The 22,530-nt window shown below is 43.5% G+C and overlaps 1 protein-coding gene across 1 annotated transcript in view; it reads left to right on the forward strand.

Annotated features, from left to right (window-relative positions):
- MYO3B (myosin IIIB) overlaps positions 1 to 22,530 on the forward strand; it is a 351,459-nt gene that overhangs the window by 316,133 nt on the left and 12,796 nt on the right. The window contains exons 33-34 of the mRNA XM_069733111.1: positions 5,926 to 5,972; positions 9,648 to 9,812. Coding sequence (XP_069589212.1) covers positions 5,926 to 5,972; positions 9,648 to 9,777 — 177 coding nt within the window. The 3' untranslated portion in view covers positions 9,778 to 9,812. The remainder of the gene's footprint in view (positions 1 to 5,925; positions 5,973 to 9,647; positions 9,813 to 22,530) is intronic.

The following is a 22,530-nucleotide window of genomic DNA, read 5'->3' on the forward strand; positions in this document are numbered from 1 at the left end:
AGGATGTTGACCATAGACGCTAAAAAATGGAGACTTGTTGGAAGCTTCACTGGAATGGGTACTGTAGGAAAATTTGGGCCACGGTAGTAAATCAGACCAATCATTCTGATGGGCATTGGAAAAATGACGGAGATAGGTCACCAAAGTCTGGTTAGTGCGCTCCACTTGGCCGTTGGACTGTGGATGGTAAGCTGAAGAATAGTCAAGCTAGATGTTCATAGACTTACAGAGAGATCTCCAGAATCGGGCGTTGAACTGGACTCCTCAGTCAGAAACAAAATGTTGGGATAGACCATGAGCACGAAAAATATGATGGACAAAAATCTTTGCAAATTCAGGAGCTGAAGGTAGACCAGGAAGAGCAATGAAATGAGCCATTTTAGAAAAGCGGTCCATGACCACAAAGATAACAGTGCAACCAGAAGAACGAGGCAGGTCAATAATGAAATCCATTGATAAATATTGCCACGGAGAAGAAGGCACCGGTAGAGGATGTAGAAGCCCAGAAGGTAAATGTCTTGGAATTTTATTCTTGGCATAGGAAGGACAAGAGGCGACAACACTTCGGACATCCTTAGACAGAGTTGACCACCAATAGTAGCGAGAAATCAAACGAAAGGTCTTTTTGAAACCGACATGTCCAGCCAGTTTGGAGGCATGACCCCAAAGTAAGACGCGTCTCCTGTTCCCCTCAGAAACAAAAGTCTTACCTGGAGGCAAGGAGGAGAGAGAGTCTGGAGCTACCATGATGACTCTGGCAGTATCGATGATGTGCGTAGGCTCCTCCTCAATATCCACTGACTGGAACGACCTAGACAGAGCGTCGGCTTTGGAGTTTTTATTACCTGGCAGGAAGCGAAGCTCAAAGACGAACCGGGCGAAGAAAAAGGCCCACCTGGCCTGTCGGGGATTTAGTATATGCGCAGACCGAATGTATGCCAAATTCTTGTGAGCCGTGTAGATTATAAAATGATGTAAGGCTCCCTCTAAGAGATACCGCCACTATTCCAGTGCCAATCTGATGGCCAAAAGTTCCTTGTCTCCGATGGAATAATTCTTTTTAGAAGAAGAGAAGATCTTGGAGAAAAAGCCACAGGGCACAAGATGACCAGAAGAGGATCTTTGAGAGAGCACAGCCCCGGCTCCGATAGCAGAAGTATCAACTTCAAGGGTTTGTTGGCTTCAGGACGTTGAAGTATTGGAGCGGAGGCAAAAGCTTGCTTGAGGGATCGGAAAGCCTCTTCGGCCTCTATAGGTCAATGGTGAAGGTTAGCACCCTTACGAATCATAGAGGAGATGGGAGCTGATAAAAGAGAAAACGTGAGGAATAAACTGCCGATAATAGTTTGCAAATCTCAGGAATTGCTGAATAGCTTTAACTCCAAGTGGACGCGGCCAGTTGAGCACAGCAGAAACTTTTCCCGGATCCATACGCAAACCAGCATCGGAAATGATGAATCCCAAGAAAGGTAGAGACGACTGTTCAAAGAAGCACTTTTCAAGTTTTGCGTATAGTCGATTCTCTCTCAGACGCAGGAGTATTTGCCGAACATCTCTTCTATGGGAAGACAGGTCTGGTGAAAACACAAGAATATCGTCCAAGTACACTACTACACAGGAGTAAAGTAGATCCCAAAAGACATCATTTACCAGCTCCTGGAAGACTGCGGGCACATTACATAATCCGAAGAACATAACCAAATATTCGTAATGGCCATCTCTGGTGTTAAACGCAGTCTTCCACTCGTCTCCCGAACGGATACAGATCAAGTTATAAGCTCCTCAGATCCAACTTGGTGAAAATGCATGCCCCACGCAGACGATCGAAGAGTTCAGGAATAAGAGGAAGTGGATACTGGTTTTTAATCGTGATACTATTGAGACCCCGGTAGTCAATGCATGAACAAAGAGAACCATCCTTCTTCTTAACGAAGAAAAAAAACAGCTCCTGCAGGCGAGGAAGACTTTCGGATAAAGCCTCTGGCCAAATTCTCTTTGATATATTCGGACATGGCTTGAGTCTTGGTAGGAGACAGAGGGTAAATACGACCTCTTGGAGGAGTAGAACCAGGAACTAGATCTATGGGGCAGTCATAAGGACGATGTGGTGGTAGAATCTCCGCCTCCTTGTTAAAAATGTCCGAAAAGGAGCGATAGGCCGACGGAATGTTCTCAGATACTGGAGCAGGCTGAGAGGAATTTGCAGGCTTGACGGAAAGCAGGCACCTATTCAGACAAAAGACTGTCCCCAACGTAAAACGTTTCCCGTACGCCAGTCCAGAGTGGGCTCGTGATTTCTGAGCCAAGGAAGCCCCAAAAGGAACGAATGAGAGAGAAGGCAAAAACATAAAAAAGCCAATTTCTCATGGTGTAGAGCTCCAATCTGAAATTCAACCTCCTCTGTAACCAGGTTGACAGTCTCCCACAAAGGCCGACCATCGACAGAAGCTATTTGTCTAGGAGTTTCCAAGGGTCTAACAGGAATTCCAAGTTGAACAACCTCTATTTGAACAAATTTTCCAGCCGCACTCGAATCAACATAGGCTTCCAGAGAAAAGCGACAAGAACCCAAATGCTAAATAACAGAGAGAGTCAGTGGTGGAGAGGAATCACAGCTACATAGGGAGGCCTCTCTTACCTGTCCTAGGTGGAGGCGTTTCCCAGCTTCAGAGGACAGGAATGCAGAAGATGAGAGGCACTGCCGCAATAAAAGCAAAGACCCTGTGCGAGTCTCTCCTTGCGGCGTTGGTCGGCAGACTTGAGACGATCAACCTGCATAGGTTCAGGAGAAGATGCAAAGGCAACTGACGCGGCTTGAGAGAATGAAGCACCTCGTGTAGCAGTAGACAGATGAGGAGGTCTCCTCTCTCTGACAACTTCGCGAGAGCGCTCCTGGAAACGCAAATCTATGCGTATTGCCATGGAGATAAGATCATCCAAGGAGGTGGGAGTGTCCCGTCCCGCCAGCTCATCCTTAATCCGAGAAGACAAACCACGTCAAGTCGCGCCAACCAAAGCCTCATTGTTACAACCTACATCTGAGGACAACGTCCGGAAACTGATGGCGTACTGGGCTACGGAAAGAGTACCCTGGTGAGGGTTGAAGAGCGACTCGGTGGTAGACACCAAACGACCAGGTTCAACAAATACCATGCGAAAGGTATCTAAGAAAGGTGTGAGTTGGGTGACCAAAGGATCGTCTCGCTCCCAGAGAGGATTAACCCACGCCAAAGCCTCACCCTCCAAATGGGACACCACAAAAGCTACCTTAGCTCGATCGGTGGGGTAAAGTAGCGGCGACAATTCAAAATGTAATTGGCACTGATTAAGAAATCCGCGGCATAACTTTGGATCCCCACTATACTGAGGAGGCCTGGCTAGATGGGGCGAGGGTTGCGGAGCAGATGTCTGGGTAGGAACAGAGGCGACACCCTGGAGAGACAGAAGCCGACTATCCACAGAGGCCATAAAATTTAAAATATGACACTGAGTGTCCCGTTGTTGGCCGAGCTCCTGCTGAAGAGCAGCCAACTGAGGCATTGCCAGGATCAGAGGACTGTAAGGCCGCTATGCGAGACTCCATATTCTTTAGAAAAGACATGAGCCTAGTCTGGTTTTCCCGCAGAAAAAGTAACTCTTTTTGAGTAGCAGAGACACCAGCAGGGTCCATTGCCTGATGGTACTGTGATGCTTCTAAGGTAGAAAACAAAAGGTGAACTCTCTGGGCCGCGGCAACGAACCCCCCAGGGACGAGCTAATCAGGTGGACCACCCCCTATACAGGGAGAGTTAGGGGCAGGCCCGTGAGGAACTATCGCCACGGAAGCTGGGGAACCAAGACGGAAAATGAAGGGACACTAGGCTGATGAGAGCCGCAGGAACTAAGGACTGGCAAGGACAAAGCAGAAACGCAGGAGTGCTGGGACACAGAGACTGGCAGGAATACCGCAGAGACACAGGAACTGGCGGAGCACTGCAGAGAAACAGACTGGCAGGAACACCGTAGAGACACAGAAACTGGTGGAGCACCGCAGAGACACCGGAACCGGCGGGGTACTGCAGATACACAGACATAGGCAGGAACACTGCAGAGACACAGAAAGAAACCCAAAGTCAGAGAGCACAGAAATGCACAGAGATCACGGGCAGCCAAGAGCACTTGAATACACAAATTATCATCAGGCACAGGGGTGAGGAAGAGGCTGGTATTTGTAGCAGCGCTGCGCATTACCTCCGGGTGAGAGTCCTCCAGTATGATAGAGAGGACAGGGCAGGAAGTGCAAGAGAGAGATTAGAAGTGTGCGCGCAGAACTGAACCTGGCGTGCGCGCACCCAACTAGCAACAGAAGCCGGGAGCGAGCGCTGGAGGAGAGACGCTGCAGGAGAGGAGCCGTGCCGGGACACCGAGGACACGTAAGTATGACAGGGCGCGGCAAGCGGCAGCGGCGTGACACTCAGTTGCATATTGGTTGACTCCATGATGCTCAATGCAGAAGCTTAGTTGTTCTGGGTTCAGTGCTCGCAGGTTACTGTAGATATTACTGAAGTCTGTACCCTGCGTCTGCCTAGCATAGGATCCCCCCTCTTTTAAAAAGGACCTGGGTCACTAGCTTAAAAAAACTGAGTTATATATCCTGTAAAATTCCCTGACATCCCCTGATTCTAACCCTCTTTTCCATTTTGCAATGTGTCACTGCATTGCAGAGATATTCACATTTGCTTCTTCTGGAGCACAGTATGTGAAATCTCTGCTTGTAATGCAATAGGGCGTTTCTTCAGAGTCTTCTCTGGGGTGCGGGTGCACTTTCACCCCTTTCTCCCAGACACTGCCAATCACAGCTCTGCAGTATCTGAGACTGTTAGACTGCTAGATCAGCTGCTGAGTTTTGATTGGAAGTATCTGGGAGGGAGGAGTGAAAGTACGTGCCTGCAGAGAAGACTCGGAAGAAAACACCCAGTTCATCTACAAGCAGAGATTTCACCTATTGCTCTTCAAAAACAACAAATGTGAATATCTCTGCAATGGAGTGACGCAACGTAAAAAGGGTAGGAGTGGTAGAATCAGGGAAATGCATGGATTTTTTTTTTTACAAGGACTCTAAATTGTACATATAATTGCAAGTTTTCCATTCTTTTTCTTTATTTTGGCAGCAGTTTACTTCTCTGCACAACAAGAATTGGGTATTTGGAAATTAATTTCATGTTTTCCCAAAGAATTTGTGCACAGTATAAAGAAACAATTACATAGAAGGAAAATGTGAGATAATTTCAATGAGAAGAAGGTAGTGATTAGATAGAAAGTTAATTTTTAAAAAAACGTGGCTATAGAGGAAATTTAATTGTATCCCCTCTCAAAAAAAATTAAGTCCAATTACAAAATGTAGTTTATCATAATTTAGAATTTTAAATTCCCTGATAGAATAGCAGTTGATTAGTATTTTGTGTTAATAATTTTATTGCAATGTTGCTGTAAAAAGCCCTAATGTTCCCAATCATCGGGTATCCTGGGATGATCACGAAGACTTTTCATTTAATAGAATAAATATGGAGCTCGCTTGACGACTTGATGGTGTTGAGGATCGCTCTTTTTAATCCGTCTTCAACCTTTCCCTCCTTCCCCTATTGTAGCAGCCCACCTCTCTATCCCCTCTCTTAGCACTGCGCCGGCTGAACATATGCCCATGCCCTTTATCTGTTGCCTTCATATCAGGATGTCTCCTTTCACGGTGAATAATTGATGTGGTTTATCAAAGAAAACCAACATGCATGCTTCATCAGGCTCACTTGAACCCTTTGATCAAAAAAATTATGCTTTGACTTGTGATATTATCAGCATCTGCTTGCATTCAACACAAAATCACTTTGAATTAAAAATTAACGACTCCCTGCTTAGCTTCTGAAAGCGTGTTCTTGGTCCTTCCCGCAGGGAACTCTAGAATATCAAGGGAGCAAGCGGAAGCCGAGAAAACTTGGGTAAATATCTATGCTCATTTTAAGAACTGTAAACAGACGTCCGCTTTTAAAATAGGAATTTTTTTTTAAAACGTTGAAATTGTTCGATATTGGCCCCTGGATGTGTGTCTATAACCAACACATGCCACCTATAAAAGTGAGCGAAGAACGTGCGCCAAATGTGTAAGAAAGAGGTGGGAAAAAGGAGCAAGTAGTGATTCAGTAAGGATAAGTGGGATGCCGAATCTAACACAATGCCTCTAGGCTAAATCTGAGCAGGGTTGGGGCGATCTTGTGTCCTCCATAGTGTCTCAAGGGTAGGACAAGCTTTGCCGGTACCCAAGGATTTGGCGTTCTGAACTCAGGCAAGTGTTACGGCATAACATTTCCAATCGAAAAGGACAGAATCCAAGAAGGCAAACCAAGGACTTCTAGTTGAAAGTGACTTGTTACATTAAAGCAACATGCCAAGGATTAGAAAAAGTTTTTTTTTCCCAAACTCCAGTCTACTGCTGGTTTTTAGGTATACTGAGGTTCAGCTTCTTTTACTTAAATTGGGATGAGTTGCAATGTCGGGCCAAGAGTGCCATTGTATCTTCCCCTTAAAAAACATTGCTGTTAGTTGAAGAAGGAATCTGTCATCAGGTTTTTGCTATATAATCTAAGATCAGCATGATGTAGGGGCAGAGACTCTGATCCCAGTGATGTGTCACTTACTGGGCTATGTTTTTTTCTGTTTCAATATAAATCGGAGTTTTAGCAGCAGGTGATTATCAGTAGAGGACAAGGTGTCTCGTGCCTCCCGGTCCAATCATACCTCCACTACTGAACAGCCGTTGTCTGCCCATATGCAGTGTACAAAGAAAGCTGCCAGTCAGAGGTGTGGGCAGGGATATACAGAGCTCAGCATTCAGAGCTCTGTTAGATCTGGAGCAGACAAAACCGTGATTGCATCACAACTGCTACACCCAGTAAACTAAGTGAACGTCTCTGGAATCAGGATCTCTATCCCTTCATCAGGCTGCTGTCAGATTACATAGTAAAACCTGTGAAAATCAGGAGTGTGAATGATCCCTTAATCATCCATTAAACCCTCTCTTCCAGCGCTGGCACTTCTATGGTCCCCATTGTTTTTTTATTTCCTCTGCTGTAGGTGGTCATGTTCTGTACAGCCATATCACCACTATACTAATCACTGGATTCAGGGGTCTCATATTATACATATGGGCGTCACTGCTGAGACCAATGCTCGGCTGCATTTGCTACATGGGTACACTACATGTGATCAGCTGCAGAAAAGTGAACGAAGACCACCAGCGGCACAGACCACAGGGGCCGGGCCAGCGGTGCTGAAGAAGTGGGATTTTAAACAATTGAGGCATTTTGGGGGGGGCGAAGGGGGTTAATCTTAGATTATTCCCTGCTGTTAGGAAAACATTTTTATATCTTGGAAAACTCTTGTAAAGATAAAGGGACACAGATAAAAGTCAAAACCAAAAAGGAGCTGTCCAGCACCGCGCACAACTGAAGGAGAAGACCTGCTCCCTGGAAAGTGGGTGTTACTGCTGGAAAATCCTGATGAAATGTATTTATGTTGGGAGGATTTAATCGGCTTTTCAGTTACCTACTTACAGATAGGAGATAACTACTAGATTGGGGATCTGAATGCTAGGACCCTACTGATCACAAGATTAGGGGTCCTGTGCCTAAAGGTACCTTCAGACATAACGATTTTGATAACGATATCGTTGCAACGTCACGCTTTTTGTGACGTAGCAATGATCCCGCTAACGATCTCGTTATGTGTGACAATGACCAACAATCAGGCCCCTGCTGGGAGATCGTTGGTCATTGGGGAATGATCAGGACCTTTTTTTGGTCGCTGATCACCTGCTGTCATCGCTGGATCCAGCGATGTGTTCACTTGTAACCAGGGTAAATATCGGGTTACTAAGTGCAGGGCCGCGCTTAGTAACCTGATATTTACCCTGGTTACCATTGTAAAAGTAAAAAAAACAAAAAACAGTACATACTCACATTCCGATGTCTGTCACGTCCCCCGCCGTCAGCTTCGCTGCACTGACTGTCAGCGCCGCCGGCCGTAAAGCAGAGCACAGGGGTGACGTCACCGTTGTGCTCTGCTTTACGGCCGGCGCTGACAGTCAGTGCGGGAAGCTGACGGCGGGGGAAGTGACAGACATCGGAATGTGAGTATGTACTGTTTTTTTTTTACAATGGTAACCAGGGTAAATATCGGGTTACTAAGCGCGGCCCTGCACTTAGTAACCCGATATTTACCTTGGTTACCCTGGGACTTCGGCATCGTTGAAGACAGTTTCAACGATGCCGAAGTCGTTCCCCGGATCGTTGGTCGCTGGAGAGAGCTGTCTGTGTGACAGCTCCCCAGCGACCACACAACGACTTACCAATAATCACGGCCAGGTCGTATCGCTGGTCGTGATCGTTGGTAAGTCGTTTAGTGTAACGGTACCTTAACATTTGCCCCAGACACAAGACGGTGACCATGAGGAGTTGAGCATGCACCCACTGCTTCATTTAAAATATGTGAGAGTGAGGAAAGAAGCAAAGGAGCACTCTGAGCATAGGTTTCATCAAGCACTAGATATATTCTATATGATATCTGGGTCTGCTCTACTTATGGTGTATATATGGTTAATCATCTTTGGACTAAATGCCAATAGACTGATATTGTACACCATACGACTTGGTGGGATTGGGGGTGATTGATATAAAAGCATCTGCTTATTTTTCTGAAACAGCACCACTCCTATCCTCAGGCTGAGCGTGGTATTGCATCTCTCTCATTGGGGCGGATTCACAAACATTTGCAACTTTTGACATTTTTACGCCAAGTCCCGGCCAGCTGCCCCAAAATGGGCAGAGAATTTGTAGGACAGGGCAACGTGGCACCTGTACCCCAACCTCATTGGTGGCGTAACTTATGCCATAAATATTACTACAGTCCTTGACTAGAATAGCATTTCCAGCCACTTAGAAAATGCATGCAAAAAATTTTTATTTTGTTGCATCTTACCTAACCAATCTCCTTCATTAATACTGTTGTATACAACTCCAGTCTTAAAGGGACACTGTCACCTGAATTTGGAGGGAACAATCTTCAGCCATGGAGGCGGGGTTTTGGGGTTTTTGATTCACACTTTCCTTACCCGCTGGCTGCATGCTGGCTGCAATATTGGATTGAAGTTCATTCTCTGTCCTCCATAGTACACGCCTGCGCAAGGCAAGATTGTTTTGTGCAGGCGTGTACTACGGAGGACAGAGAATGAACTTCAATCCAATATTGCAGCCAGCATGCAGCCAGCGGGTAAGGAAAGGGTGAATCAAAAAACCCCAAACCCCGCCTCCATGGCTGAAGATTGTTCCCTCCAAATTCAGGTGACAGTGTCCCTTTAATGAATGAGTTCCTTAGTCTTTTTAAATACCAGACTTCCTAGGGATCAGAGTGACTTTGTATCTGGAAAAAAACAAACAAACTTTCTTTCTAACCTTATATGATCCCATAATATCTAACGAACAAAAAAATTCTAATATTAGAAGTGTGTTGGTTTTATGGAATCGCACAATTTTCCTGTTCCTTAGAATTCTCAATGTCTCAGCCCAATAATCCATTATGCAGCTTACTATTACTTGTCTTATCCCCATTGTCTCATTTAGCCAAATCAAACTTTTAGATGGAGAGGATGAATATTACAAACTATTATCAGCCGTCGACTCCATTCCCGAGGAAGACCTCTCAGTCTGCGCCCCTTTGGATGAGCATGGAGCCTTTTTTGCCTCTAGCTAAAGTTCTGTATGTTAATCCGGACTGACTTGAAAAAGGTAAGAATATTATCTGTTTACTACAGGGATAACAGGATTTCTTAAAATGGTTAAATTTGGGCAAATATAACCAACCTCCCATCCTCCTCCAACATCTACAGCCATAGGCTTTTACTAAGACCTTTCAGTTTTCGACATGAATGGAAAAAGTGAATATAAGCTTTATCTAAGGTTTGGCTAATTGGCTGATATATTTCTCTAAGAAGCAAATTAATGCAGAGGAATAAGGTTATCACAATTCGCCACAAAGCCCCACAAATTCTAGAACTCTACCATTCAGTACCCGATACTTTGCAACCCAGCATGATATAATCGTTCGTACATTTACTCAATCACTGATTTTGCTCTGGATAAGTATCACTTTTTATACCTTCCTCTAAAGAACTTTTTCCATAGTTTAAAACTAGGTTCAGAAAATGATCTATTGTTTAATCAGATTTTTGTGTTAAGCTTTTTTTTTTTTTAATGCTGTCAATGTTTTTTTTTTTAGTATCACAAACTTTATAAAAAATAAAATACAAAATTAGTAATCTTGCCATTTTCATACTGGCCACTGGGTTTTTTGGGAAAGACTTTGGACTTTTCAGCATGCTCTTTATCATCAGAGGCAAAATACCAATGACTGGTAACAGCTCTAAACACAGCTGGAGATGTCACAGCTCACCTCCTCCCTCTCCCTTTACAAGGATCTCCACACACGCTCATTATATGTTTCAGTACAAAAGGTAAGGTCGGGTTTGACCATTGTGGCTATCTACACGTGTTGTTTCCTGAAATTACAGAATGTTAATGTCTAAAAAAGCCTCAGTGGCCAGTGTGAAAATTGCACAATTTCTATTTTTTTAAAATTTTTAATAGTTTGTGATTTGTAAAAAACAAAAACATTGCCAAAAATATGTTCTACTATGACGTGTCTGCAGATGACCACACAAACCCCCATATGAAAGGGCTAAATAAAGAAGGCCTGTCGCAAGGTCATTAATTCCCAATATGCCCAATGTGTTGCAGCTGTCGAACAGCAGCAAGATATATAGCCGCGGGGATTCGAACATATTATTCGAGCACGTCAAAGTCACTCGGTTAGCACCTGAGCATGCTCAGATAACACCTTATCCAAGCACTAACACTGAGCAAATACTGAATGTGTGAACGTGGCCTAATACCGATGTATAATAAATAAAAGAAGGAACACAATCCAAACTGCGGCAAAAACTCATCCTCTCCATCCTCAGTCCGGAGATCTGAAGCTGCAGATAGGACTTTTGGGCTGGACTCGTAGATCTGTTCTTACACCATATTATCATGCTGTACTCAAATAATTGAAGTCTTGAGGTCTTTTCAGTATTCCTAGCAATCCTTAAAAATCTGCCCTGCAGCAGTGGCTGGATCAAGAGATCAAAGTATCTTCTATGTCAAATGTTTTTTTTTTTTTATTCTTTCTTTGTGCTCTTTCATCCGAATTTCCTATGTCCCATTCATGATCTTCCAATAAACACTTCAACAACGGGGAAAAAAAAAAATCTTGAGATTTCAGCCTCTCCTTTCCGGCCTCTTTTGTGACACAGCTGTATGTTGTACCAGTTTAAGTCTTTGTTTTCAGCTTTGCTCTGATGAAGCCCTGGCCTTAGTTTTATTAAAAAGTAATCACATCCAGACAGCTTTAGTGTGGGATAAACAAAACATCTCCATTTACTCCTCCATGATAGCGCTGAACAATTTTTATTGAAGACACATTTAGGCTTGACATCAAAACTACTGAGGCAGCATTATTCTGTGCGGCCTTTTAGGACTTCAAAAGAACGTAAAGGTTTGTGTTTCTCGTAGGATTGTTCTCCGGGTTTAAAAATAAATCGTTTCATTGCACAAGTAGCTATCGATTCCCATTGTTCCAAATGTGCGGGATTAAGAAGTTCAAGTCAAGCAACATATGGGATACGTCTAACGATATGCAGAACAGAATGCAACCTGACATGATACACCACCTGTCAGACCGGCGTATAGCACTCCAGGGAAAGAACCAACAGCTAGTCACACTGCAGGTGCTGCAGAAATGGATTTCCCATGATGCAAAAGATAGCTATGCGTTATGGGATATGTTCCGGGAAAACAGCTGGACCGGAGATCGTCCTATAAACAAACCTGTATAATATATGGAAACGTACCACTCTATTTTGCTTAGGCTGTAGGGGATTTTTTTTGCAAACCAATCTTAAGCCTTAAACTATTGGAACAAGTAACATTGATTATCTTGTGACAAGGGCACCTGTCAAGGCATGGGATATATTAGGCAAGAGAACAGTCTTGGAAGGAGGAAAACTGGGCAAGCGTGAAAAAGTGTGTCATCAACAAGGGCCAAATTGGGATGGCTAGACCACTGGGTCAGAGAATTTCCAAAATGGCAGATCTTGTGAGGTTTTGTTAGTTAGTACCAAAAGTGCTCCAAAGAAGGACAATTGGTGAATGGGCCACCAGGCCATGAGTTTGTGTAAGGAAAGAAGACTTACCGTTATGTCCGATCCAACAAACTGCTGAAAAATTGATCTCTGGCAATAATAGAAAGGTTCCGTAACGCACAGAGTACCAACGGTAGACGATAACCTAATTATTCAGGTTATATTTTACTCCATGTTGCTTAAATGAGGACAATGACAACTAGTTGCACTATGAGAAGAAGATGACAAACCTGTGAAGTGTGTGTGATGCTCCGTACAATGTTTTTTCTGGTAAATCTTGAAGGTCTTTGTCATAAGATTATTCTGATATTCTATGGAGACCGGTGACGTGGATCAGAGTGAAGACAGAAACACGGTATATCAAGACTCAAAGTATATTGTAGGAAAACAGGCTTCAGTTAACAGGTGAAAAGTAAACAGAGTTTCTAAGAATCAAGCAGCAGACATATGCAAACTCAGGAATATAAGGGTGTTGTCAATACAGACCGATGATGAGAGTTCAAGCCCGGACTGAGCTCCTAGCAGTGAGCAGGCCGCAGCGGAGGTGGGTGCAGAGAAGATCCGGAGAAGTAAAGTCTTTCAGATGGGAGGCAGACCGGTAGCAAACGGGGTATCGCGATGAACAGAAGAGACAGGCAAGATACAAGTCCTTCTAGCTTGGCAGCAGGTGAAGTACGAGATACACAAGCAAGGTATAGTGTGCAGAGTCCCTTCATATATGCAGCAGAGAGGAAACAAGGAATATCAGACAGGAAACAAGATGGCCCCTGTGAAGCCACTAACTCCATCTTAGATAAGGGCAAGATCCGTCAGACTAAGGGCAAGACCAGGCAAAACAGGTACACAGTTCAGATCCTTACATTACTCTCCTCTTAAAAGATGTCCTCTGGACGATCTCAGACCTGGTTTATTGGGGTATCTGCTGTGGAACAGTTGGATCAGGCGAGGAGCGTGGACATTCTCCTGAGGTTCTCAGGAATTCTCCTCAGGCGAGTACCCTTGCCATTTCACCAAATACTGAAGTCGTCTCCTATGGATCCGAGAATCGATCATCTTCTCGACGATTAATTCTTCTTGCCCGTCAATGAGAGCTGGATCAGGAGGAACGGATGTGCATCCGGGAAAGGGATTCGATACTGCCGGTTTAAGCAGGGAGACATGAAAAACAGGATGTATTTTCAAATAATTAGACAACTTGAGTCGGCAGGCTACGGAACTTACTATCTGCTGATTTTGTACGGGCCAACATATTTTTGCCCCAGTTTCGATGTTGGAACCCTGAGCTTCAAGTTTTTTGTTGAAAGCCAAACCATGTCTCCTACCTTGTATGTTGGTGTTGGTTTGCGGAACCTGTCTGCTGCCTTCTTGTATCTGTCCTGAGCTGTGGCCAGCATTTGTTTCAGAGCCTCCAAATTCTGTTGAAGAGACGTAATGCGGTCGGCTACTGCGGGCACGGACATGTCTATCGGGCGTCAAGGGAGAATACTGGGATGATATCCTTTGTTAGCAAAGGATGGAGACTGTTTGGTGGATGCACTCTATGAATTATTATATGTGAATTCAGCCAGTGGGAGTAAATTCACCCAATCATCTTGTAAATGGCACACGTAGCAACGCAAGTACTGCTCCAAGGTCTGATTGGTCCGTTCAGTTTGGCCGTTAGACTGCAGATGGAAAGCAGATGACAAATTTACCTTGATGTCCAGAGCAGCACAGAAGCTTCGCCAAAATCTTGAGGTAAATTGGACCCCTCGATCCGATATTACTTTATCCGGAACTCCGTGTAGCCGAAAAACATTCTGTACAATAAGATCCGCTGTCTGTTTGGCTGTCGGTAAACCGGTACAGGGGATGAAATGAGCAGCCTTAGTTAACCGGTCAACCACTACTAAAATCACGTTCTTTCCTTTTGAAGTAGGCAACTTTACGATAAAGTCCATTGAGATAGACCCCCATGGACGAGATGGGATAGGCAGACCGGTAGCAAACGGGGTATCCCGATGAACAGAAGAGACAGGCAAGATACAAGTCCTTCTAGCTTGGCAGCAGGTGAGGTACGAGATACACAAGCAAGGTATAGTGGGCAGAGTCCCTTCATATATGCAGCAGACAGGAAAAAAGGAATATCAGACAGGAAACAAAATGGCCCCTGTGAAGCCACTAACTCCATCTTAGATAAGGGCAAGATCCGGCAGACTAAGGGCAAGACCAGGCAAAACAGGTGCAGAGCTCAGATCCTTACAGTCTTTGACCTTAATGGAAGATGACTAATCACGCATCATATAATAATGGTGTCTTCTTATGTGGGGTCTTCAGGCACCAAAGATTTGGTGTGACGAACTTCAGATGGTGATGTAAGAGTCAACTGATTCTGTCCTCTCCCTTCTGTAATGATTTGGAATTTGCTGCTGAACAAGACTATGTTGTTCCTCCTGCGCCTATGATCCAAATTTGTAGCCTTCCAGCATCATGTTAACAATTTGTAGTGACCTAACATATATAACTACATTTTCTTCTAGATGTGATCAGGTCACACATTCTTATGCAATGACAATGAACATGTTAATGATAATGTTAATGTTAATGATAAACTTACCTGGAGCAGCCAGTGCCAGGCAGCAGCTGCCAAGGCAAACAGGATCATGGGGTGCATTAAAAGAGGTCTGGATACACATGATGAGAGCATTATACTGCCTCTGTACAAATCCCTAGTTAGACCACACATGGAGTACGGTGTCCAGTTTTGGGAACCGGTGCTCAGGAAGGATATAATGGAACTAGAGAGAGTACAAAGGAGGGCAACAAAATTAATAAAGGGGATGGGAGAACTACAATACCCAGATAGATTGGCGAAATTAGGATTATTTAGTCTAGAAAAAAGACGACTGAGGGGCGATCTAATAACCATGTATAAGTATATAAGGGGACAATACAAATATCTCGCTGAGGATCTGTTTATACCAAGGAAGGTGACGGGCACAAGGGGGCATTCTTTGCGTCTGGAGGAGAGAAGGTTTTTCCACCAACATAGAAGAGGATTCTTTACTGTTAGGGCGGTGCGAATCTGGAATTGCTTGCCTGAGGAGGTGGTGATGGCGAACTCAGTCGAGGGGTTCAAGAGAGGCCTGGATGTCTTCCTGGAGCAGAACAATATTGTATCATACAATTATTAGGTTCTGTAGAAGGACGTAGATCTGGGGATTTATTATGATGGAATATAGGCTGAACTGGAAGGACAAATGTCTTTTTTCGGCCTTACTAACTATGTTACTATGTTACTATGTAGTGGTTACAGGACAGTGCTAGGTTAGGGGATGGATTACATGTGCCTTCTGGTATTTTTTTTTTTTTTTTGAAAAGTAAAATGTGACTTGCTATTAACACTTTACAAAAAAAATGATGAGGGAATTTGCCCAAGTTGAATGATTTAGAAGTCTCCTGGGCAACAGCTGATATAATCTTGAGTGTTGGCCTAATATGTTGATATCTTGAATGTTGCCATATTTTCTTCTCAAACCATCTAATATTGACAATTGATAGTAATAGATACTCTTTGTATCATCATCTAATAAGTCTGATATGACCGCAATGGTGCGTTTTTATAAGCTTGGTCAATACCCAATAGATTTTCATCAATTTGACTAAACAAAATATTGTCACCATTCTTTGCAGATTGCACGGAACTACTTACAATGTGCTCAGTTGTTTCTCTGTATAGGTATGGTCTTATGCTTAACATTTCATAAATATCACCCTTTAATAGTGGAAACCCACTCCTATCTGTTCTCGCTGGTATTTCTCCTTATAATAATTTAAATGACTGGGGAAAAATATTAAAACACTTTGAAAAAAAAATCTAATTGTGGATAAAGCAAATCAAAGTAGAGCTGATCTTAGTGTGTAGATTTCTGAAAGTCAACTTTCACATAATATGTGAAGTTCCAGTACGGTCCAGGTGATAGATGCACCCCCTATAATTATAATGCCTAGGAAGAATGTATTTATGCAAGGGATGCAGAAGAAAATAAGGACACTGCTTTATGTAGGCAATGAAGGGGTCATGTCCTGGAACAAAAAAAAAGTAGGAAGAATTTCCAAATTCTTTGTATAATGATGGCCCACGATAATAAGATTTGTTTTTGCAAGAAAAGCCATAATCAAAGCAAGAAAAAAAACTTTGTGAAACAAAAACCTTGTAATTTACATAGTTACATAGTTACATAGTTACATAGTTATTAAGGTTGAAGGAAAACTATATGTCCATCTAGTTCAACCCATAGCCTAACCTAACATGCCCTAACATGTTGATCCAGAGGAAGGCAAAAAAAACCCATGTGCAAAGAGTAAGCTCCACATTGGGGAAAAAAATTCCTTCCCGACTCCACATACGGCAATCAGACTAGTTCCCTGGATCAACGCCCTATCAAGGAATCTAGTGTATATACCCTGTAACATTATACTTTTCCAGAAAGGTATCCAGTCCCCTCTTAAATTTAAGTAATGAATCACTCATTACAACATCACACGGCAGAGAGTTCCATAGTCTCACTGCTCTTACAGTAAAGAATCCGTGTCTGTTATTATGCTTAAACCTTTTTTCCTCCAACCGCAGAGGATGCCCCCTTGTCCCTGTTTCAGGTCTATGATTAAAAAGATCATCAGAAAGGTCTTTGTACTGTCCCCTCATATATTTATACATTAAAATGAGATCACCCCTTAGTCTTCGTTTTTCCAAACTAAATAGCCCCAAGTATAATAACCTATCTTGGTATTGCAGACCCCCCAGTCCTCTAATAACCTTGGTCGCTCTTCTCTGCACCCGCTCCAGTTCAGCTATGTCTTTCTTATACACCGGAGACCAGAACTGTGCACAGTATTCTAAGTGTGGTCGAACTAGTGACTTGTATAGAGGTAAAATTATATTCTCCTCATGAGCATCTATGCCTCTTTTAATGCATCCCATTATTTTATTTGCCTTTGTAGCAGCTGCCTGACACTGGCCACTGAATTTAAGTTTGTCATCCACCCATACACCCAGGTCTTTTTCATTGACGGTTTTGCCCAGAGTTTTAGAATTAAGCACATAATTATACATCTTATTACTTCTACCCAAGTGCATGACCTTACATTTATCCCCATTAAAGCTCATTTGCCATTTATCAGCCCAAGCTTCTAGTTTACATAAATCATCCTGTAATATAAAATTGTCCTCCTCTGTATTGATTACCCTGCAGAGTTTAGTGTCATCTGCAAATATTGAAATTCTACTCTGAATGCCCCCTACAAGGTCATTAATAAATATGTTAAAAAGAAGAGGGCCCAATACTGACCCCTGTGGTACCCCACTGCTAACCGCTACCCAGTCCGAGTGTGCTCCATTAATAACCACCCTTTGTTTCCTATCCCTGAGCCAGCTCTCAACCCACTTGCACATATTTTCCCCTATCCCCATTATTCTCATTTTATGTATCAACCTTTTGTGTGGCACCGTATCAAAAGCTTTTGAAAAGTCCATATACACTACATCCACTGGGTTCCCTTGGTCCAATCCGGAACTTACCTCTTCATAGAAACTGATCAAATTAGTCTGACATGAACGGTCCCTAGTAAACCCGTGCTGATACTGGGTCATGAGGTTATTCCTCTTCAGATACTCCAGTATAGCGTCCCTTAGAATGCCCTCCAGGATTTTACCCACAGTAGAGGTTAAGCTTACTGGCCTATAGTTTCCGAGTTCAGTTTTTGTTCCCTTTTTGAATATTGGCACCACATTTGCTATACGCCAGTCCTGTGGCACAAACCCTGTTATTATGGAGTCTTTAAAGATTAAAAATAATGGTCTATCAATGACTGTACTTAATTCCTGCAGTACTCGAGGGTGTATCCCATCCGGGCCCGGAGATTTGTCAATTTTAGTGATTTTTAGACGCCGCCGCACTTCCTGCTGGGTTAAGCAGGTGACATTTAATTGGGAATTTTTATCACTAGACATTTTGTCTGCCATGGGATTTTCTTGTGTAAATACTGATGAAAAAAAGTCATTTAGCATATTGGCTTTTTCCTCATCCTCATCCACCATCTCACCCAGACTATTTTTAAGGGGGCCAACACTATCATTTTTTAGTTTCTTACTATTTATGTAGTTAAAGAATATTTTAGGATTATTTTTACTCTCTCTGGCAATGAGTCTCTCTGTTTCAATCTTTGCTGCCTTGATTTGCTTTTTACAGAATTTATTTAATTTTCTGTATTTATTTATTTAATGCCTCCTCACTACCTACTTCCTTTAATTCTCTAAATGCTTTCTTTTTGTCCCTTATTGCGCCCCTTACAGCTCTATTTAGCCATATTGGTTTCCTCCTATTTCTAATATGTTTATTCCCATACGGTATATACTGTGCACAGGTCCTATCCAGGATGCTAATAAACGTCTCCCATTTTCTCTGTGTATTTTTGTGTCTCAGGATATCATCCCAGTTAATTGCACCAAGATCCTCTCTCATCCGTTGGAAATTTGCCCTCCTGAAGTTTAGTGTCCTTGTAACCCCTCTACTACACATCTTTTTAAAGGATACATGAAAACTTATTATTTTGTGATCGCTATTTCCCAAGTAACCCCCAACCCTTATATTTGATATGCGGTCTGGCCTGTTGGTTAATATTAGGTCTAGCAGTGCCCCCCTTCTTGTTGGGTCCTGAACCAGTTGTGAAAGGTAATTGTCTCTCATAATTGTCAAAAACCGATTACCTTTGCTGGAACTGCAGGTTTCTGTTCCCCAATCTATTTCAGGGTAGTTGAAGTCCCCCATAATAATGACTTCTCCTTGAGTCGCAGCTTCATCTATTTGCTTTACTAGGATATTCTCCATTGCTTCCATTATTTTTGGAGATTTATAACAAACCCCTATCAGTAATTTATTATTTTTTCCCCCTCCCCTTATCTCCACCCACAGGGATTCTACATTTTCATTAAATTCACCTATATTATCGCGCAGGATGGGTTTTAAGGATGATTTTACATATAGACACACCCCTCCCCCTCGCTTATCTGTACGGTCATTTCTGAACAGGCTATAGCCCTGCAAGTTAACAGCCCAGTCATGGCTCTCATCCAGCCACGTTTCAGATATCCCCACCATGTCATAATTATGCTCCAACAACATTAGTTCTAATTCGTCCATTTTGTTGGCGAGGCTTCTGGCATTAGTATACATGCACTTTATGTTCCTCTCTGTACTTCTATTTCTTAAATTATTAACTGTTCTGACCCCACCCCCCATGCCACCGCCACCCCCAACTTCCTTATTTGTGCCCAGGACTCTGTCTGCACTATCTTCCCCTCCTATAAAATGAATACCCTCCCCCCCAATTCCTAGTTTAAACACTCCAACCTTCTAGCCATTCTCTCCCCAGCACAGCTGCACCCTCCCCATTGAGGTGCAGCCCGTCCCTAGCGTAGAGCCTGTAGCCAACTGAGAAGTCGGCCCAGTTCTGCAGGAACCCAAACCCCTCTTTCCTACACCAATTCTTGAGCCACTTATTAACCTCCCTAATCTCCCGTTGCCTCTCTGGCGTGGCACGTGGTACCGGCAGTATTTCGGAAAATACCACGTTGGAGGTCCTTGCTTTCAGCTTGCAGCCTAATTCCCTGAAATCATCTTTAAGGACCTTCCACCTACCTCTAACTTTGTCATTAGTGCCAATGTGCACCATGACCGCTGGGTCCTCACCAGCCCCTCCCAATAATCTGTCCACCCGATCAGCGATGTGTCGGACTCGAGCGCCAGGTAGGCAGCACACCGTTCGACGATCCCTGTCTTTGTGACAGATTGCCCTATCTGTTCCCCTAATAATTGAGTCTCCCACTACCAGCACCTGTCTGGCCTGCCCTGCTCTCCTATTTCCCTCCTTACTGGAGCAGTCACTCCTCTGGCTTTGAGGACATGCCTGGCTGCAGCAGTGCTACCCCTGTACTGGCACCCCCCTCATCTGCCAACTTAGCAAACTTATTGGGGTGTTCCAGATCAGGACTAGCCTCCCTGGCACTCTTCCCTCTACCCCGCTTCCTAACTGTCACCCAGCTTGCTACTTCATTGTCCTGCAGCTCCATCCCACCATCCCCCCCCTCATCTGTCCCATTGAGCGTCTGCTCCGTGAGCAGAAGACTCCTCTCCATGTTGTCTATGGATCTCAGTGTTGCCAGCTGCACATTTAGATCCAGAATCTGGGTTTCCAAATGCACAACGTGCTCACATCTCGCACAGCAGTATGCACCCTCGATCGGCTGCTCAAGGACTGCATACATGTGGCAAGATGTGCACTGGATGGCATTAACAATCGTGGAGCACATTTCCTAATGGGGATTGCACCAGACAGAACAGTTCAATAAAAAAAATAAATAAATACAAAGTATTAATAAAAATCAGACAGCAATTCAGTAATTCCTCCCCTGAAAACTCCCTGACTCCAAAGTCACTGAATCACAAGTCACACTTACCGCCGTCCACACTTACACTCAGCTCACACTCAGCTCGCTCACACTCGCTCTGCTGAAGATTTATAGAGATTTTTTTTTTTTTTTTTCCTAGTTCCCCTCAACAGCAATCAACCTTGCTGTTCAAATGCACTTCCAAAAAGGACTTGAGCCCCAAACAGCTGCCCCTTATAAACCCTTAACTATGAGCCCCCACCCTAAGTTAACCCTTATGAATATAGCTACCCCCAATTCAGCAACTCACACCAATTCACACAGGTATTTGTTAAAGGCTTTCCAAATACCTCTTCACTGAATCACAAGTCACACTTACCGCCGTCCACACTTACGCTCAGGCCACACTCAGCTCGCTCACACTCGCTCTGCTGAAGATTTGTTGGAGATTATTTTCTAAAATATATTTGCTAGACATCAGTCAAGTCCATGATGGTAATTTTAGGTGGGGGATCAATGCACCAGCCAGGAGTTGGCCCGTCGTTCCAATCACATTTACATAAACCCTCAAAGTTGATTTTGAAGGAATGTCCATTTGTAGCCAGGAAGGCTTGTGGGAACTTTTACTTATTGCCACTAGGGTTGAGCGACTTACTTTTTTAGGGTCGAGTCAGGTTTTGCGAAACCCGACTATCTCTAAAGTCGAGTCGAGTGAAATCGGCCGATTATGGCGAAAAGTCGGGGATCGACCGAAACATGAAACCCAATGCAAAATCTCTCTCTCTTTACAGAAAAGCTGGTGTTACACATTTCAAAATCGCTAGAGCGCACAAGCGACAAGATGACGATAGGCGTCCACGCCCCTAAGACCTATGTCATCACTCTGCCCACGCTCTTTCATTGGCTGAAAAAATGGCGCCAAGCGCGTCATACGAAACGCGACTTTGGCACGAAAGTCGCGTACCGCATGGCCGACCCCACACAGGGATCGGGTTGGGTTTCATGAAACCCGACTTTGCCAAACGTTGGCGACTTTAGAAAATGAACAATCCGTTTCGCTCAACCCTAATTGCCACCAGATATATGCGTTGGTAAATTCTTAATGTACATATTGTTCTAATATACTGATCAGAGCCAGGTGATTTAAAAAAAAAAAAAAATGAGCAGGTCCTCTTCAGAAACACCTGAAAAATGACTTCAAAAACACTTAAAATACTCTTCCTCTTCAAAAATATATTACAAAACCATTTTGCTGTTCATATGCTCCATCTCTTCAGCTTTTTTTCTCCTTCAGGTTTTCCCGTGGTGGGGAAAAAAAGAAAATATGGCTTCGATTTATCACCTGACGTTCTCGAAGGTCTTGATGACGGGGTGTATTGGAGTCAGACACTCCTTATTCGTTAAGAGGCATGGGCATCGCCACAAATCAACTCCAGTCAGGGACTGTAGTAAGATTTCTAGAGTAAGGTACTCATGAATGAGATGAGCAGTGGAATCACACCCAGGAGAAGAAAAACTGCAAAGAAGAAGCGTTTCCTGAAGGAATTTCTATTTGAAAAACTAATTAAATTTTGATCGTCACGGAAAAAAACCCCTGTGTAAATACCATTAGAGATGTGCACATGACTTCTTTTCCAGATGGGCAAATCCAATGAGTTTTTCTAAAGGAAGATGCTTCAGGAAACCTCTATGTTTTTTATTTTGAAGCATCTTTTTTTAGCTTTTTTTTTTTTTTTTTTTAAGTTTCTTGAGTGGTTTGACTTTCATTTCTCATTTATTTTTCAATTTTAAAGCATAGGGTATGCTTAGAATTAAAAAAACGCCCGAAAAATGGACC

This window comes from Ranitomeya imitator, chromosome 7, assembly GCF_032444005.1.
Source record: "Ranitomeya imitator isolate aRanImi1 chromosome 7, aRanImi1.pri, whole genome shotgun sequence".
NCBI lineage: Eukaryota > Metazoa > Chordata > Amphibia > Anura > Dendrobatidae > Ranitomeya > Ranitomeya imitator.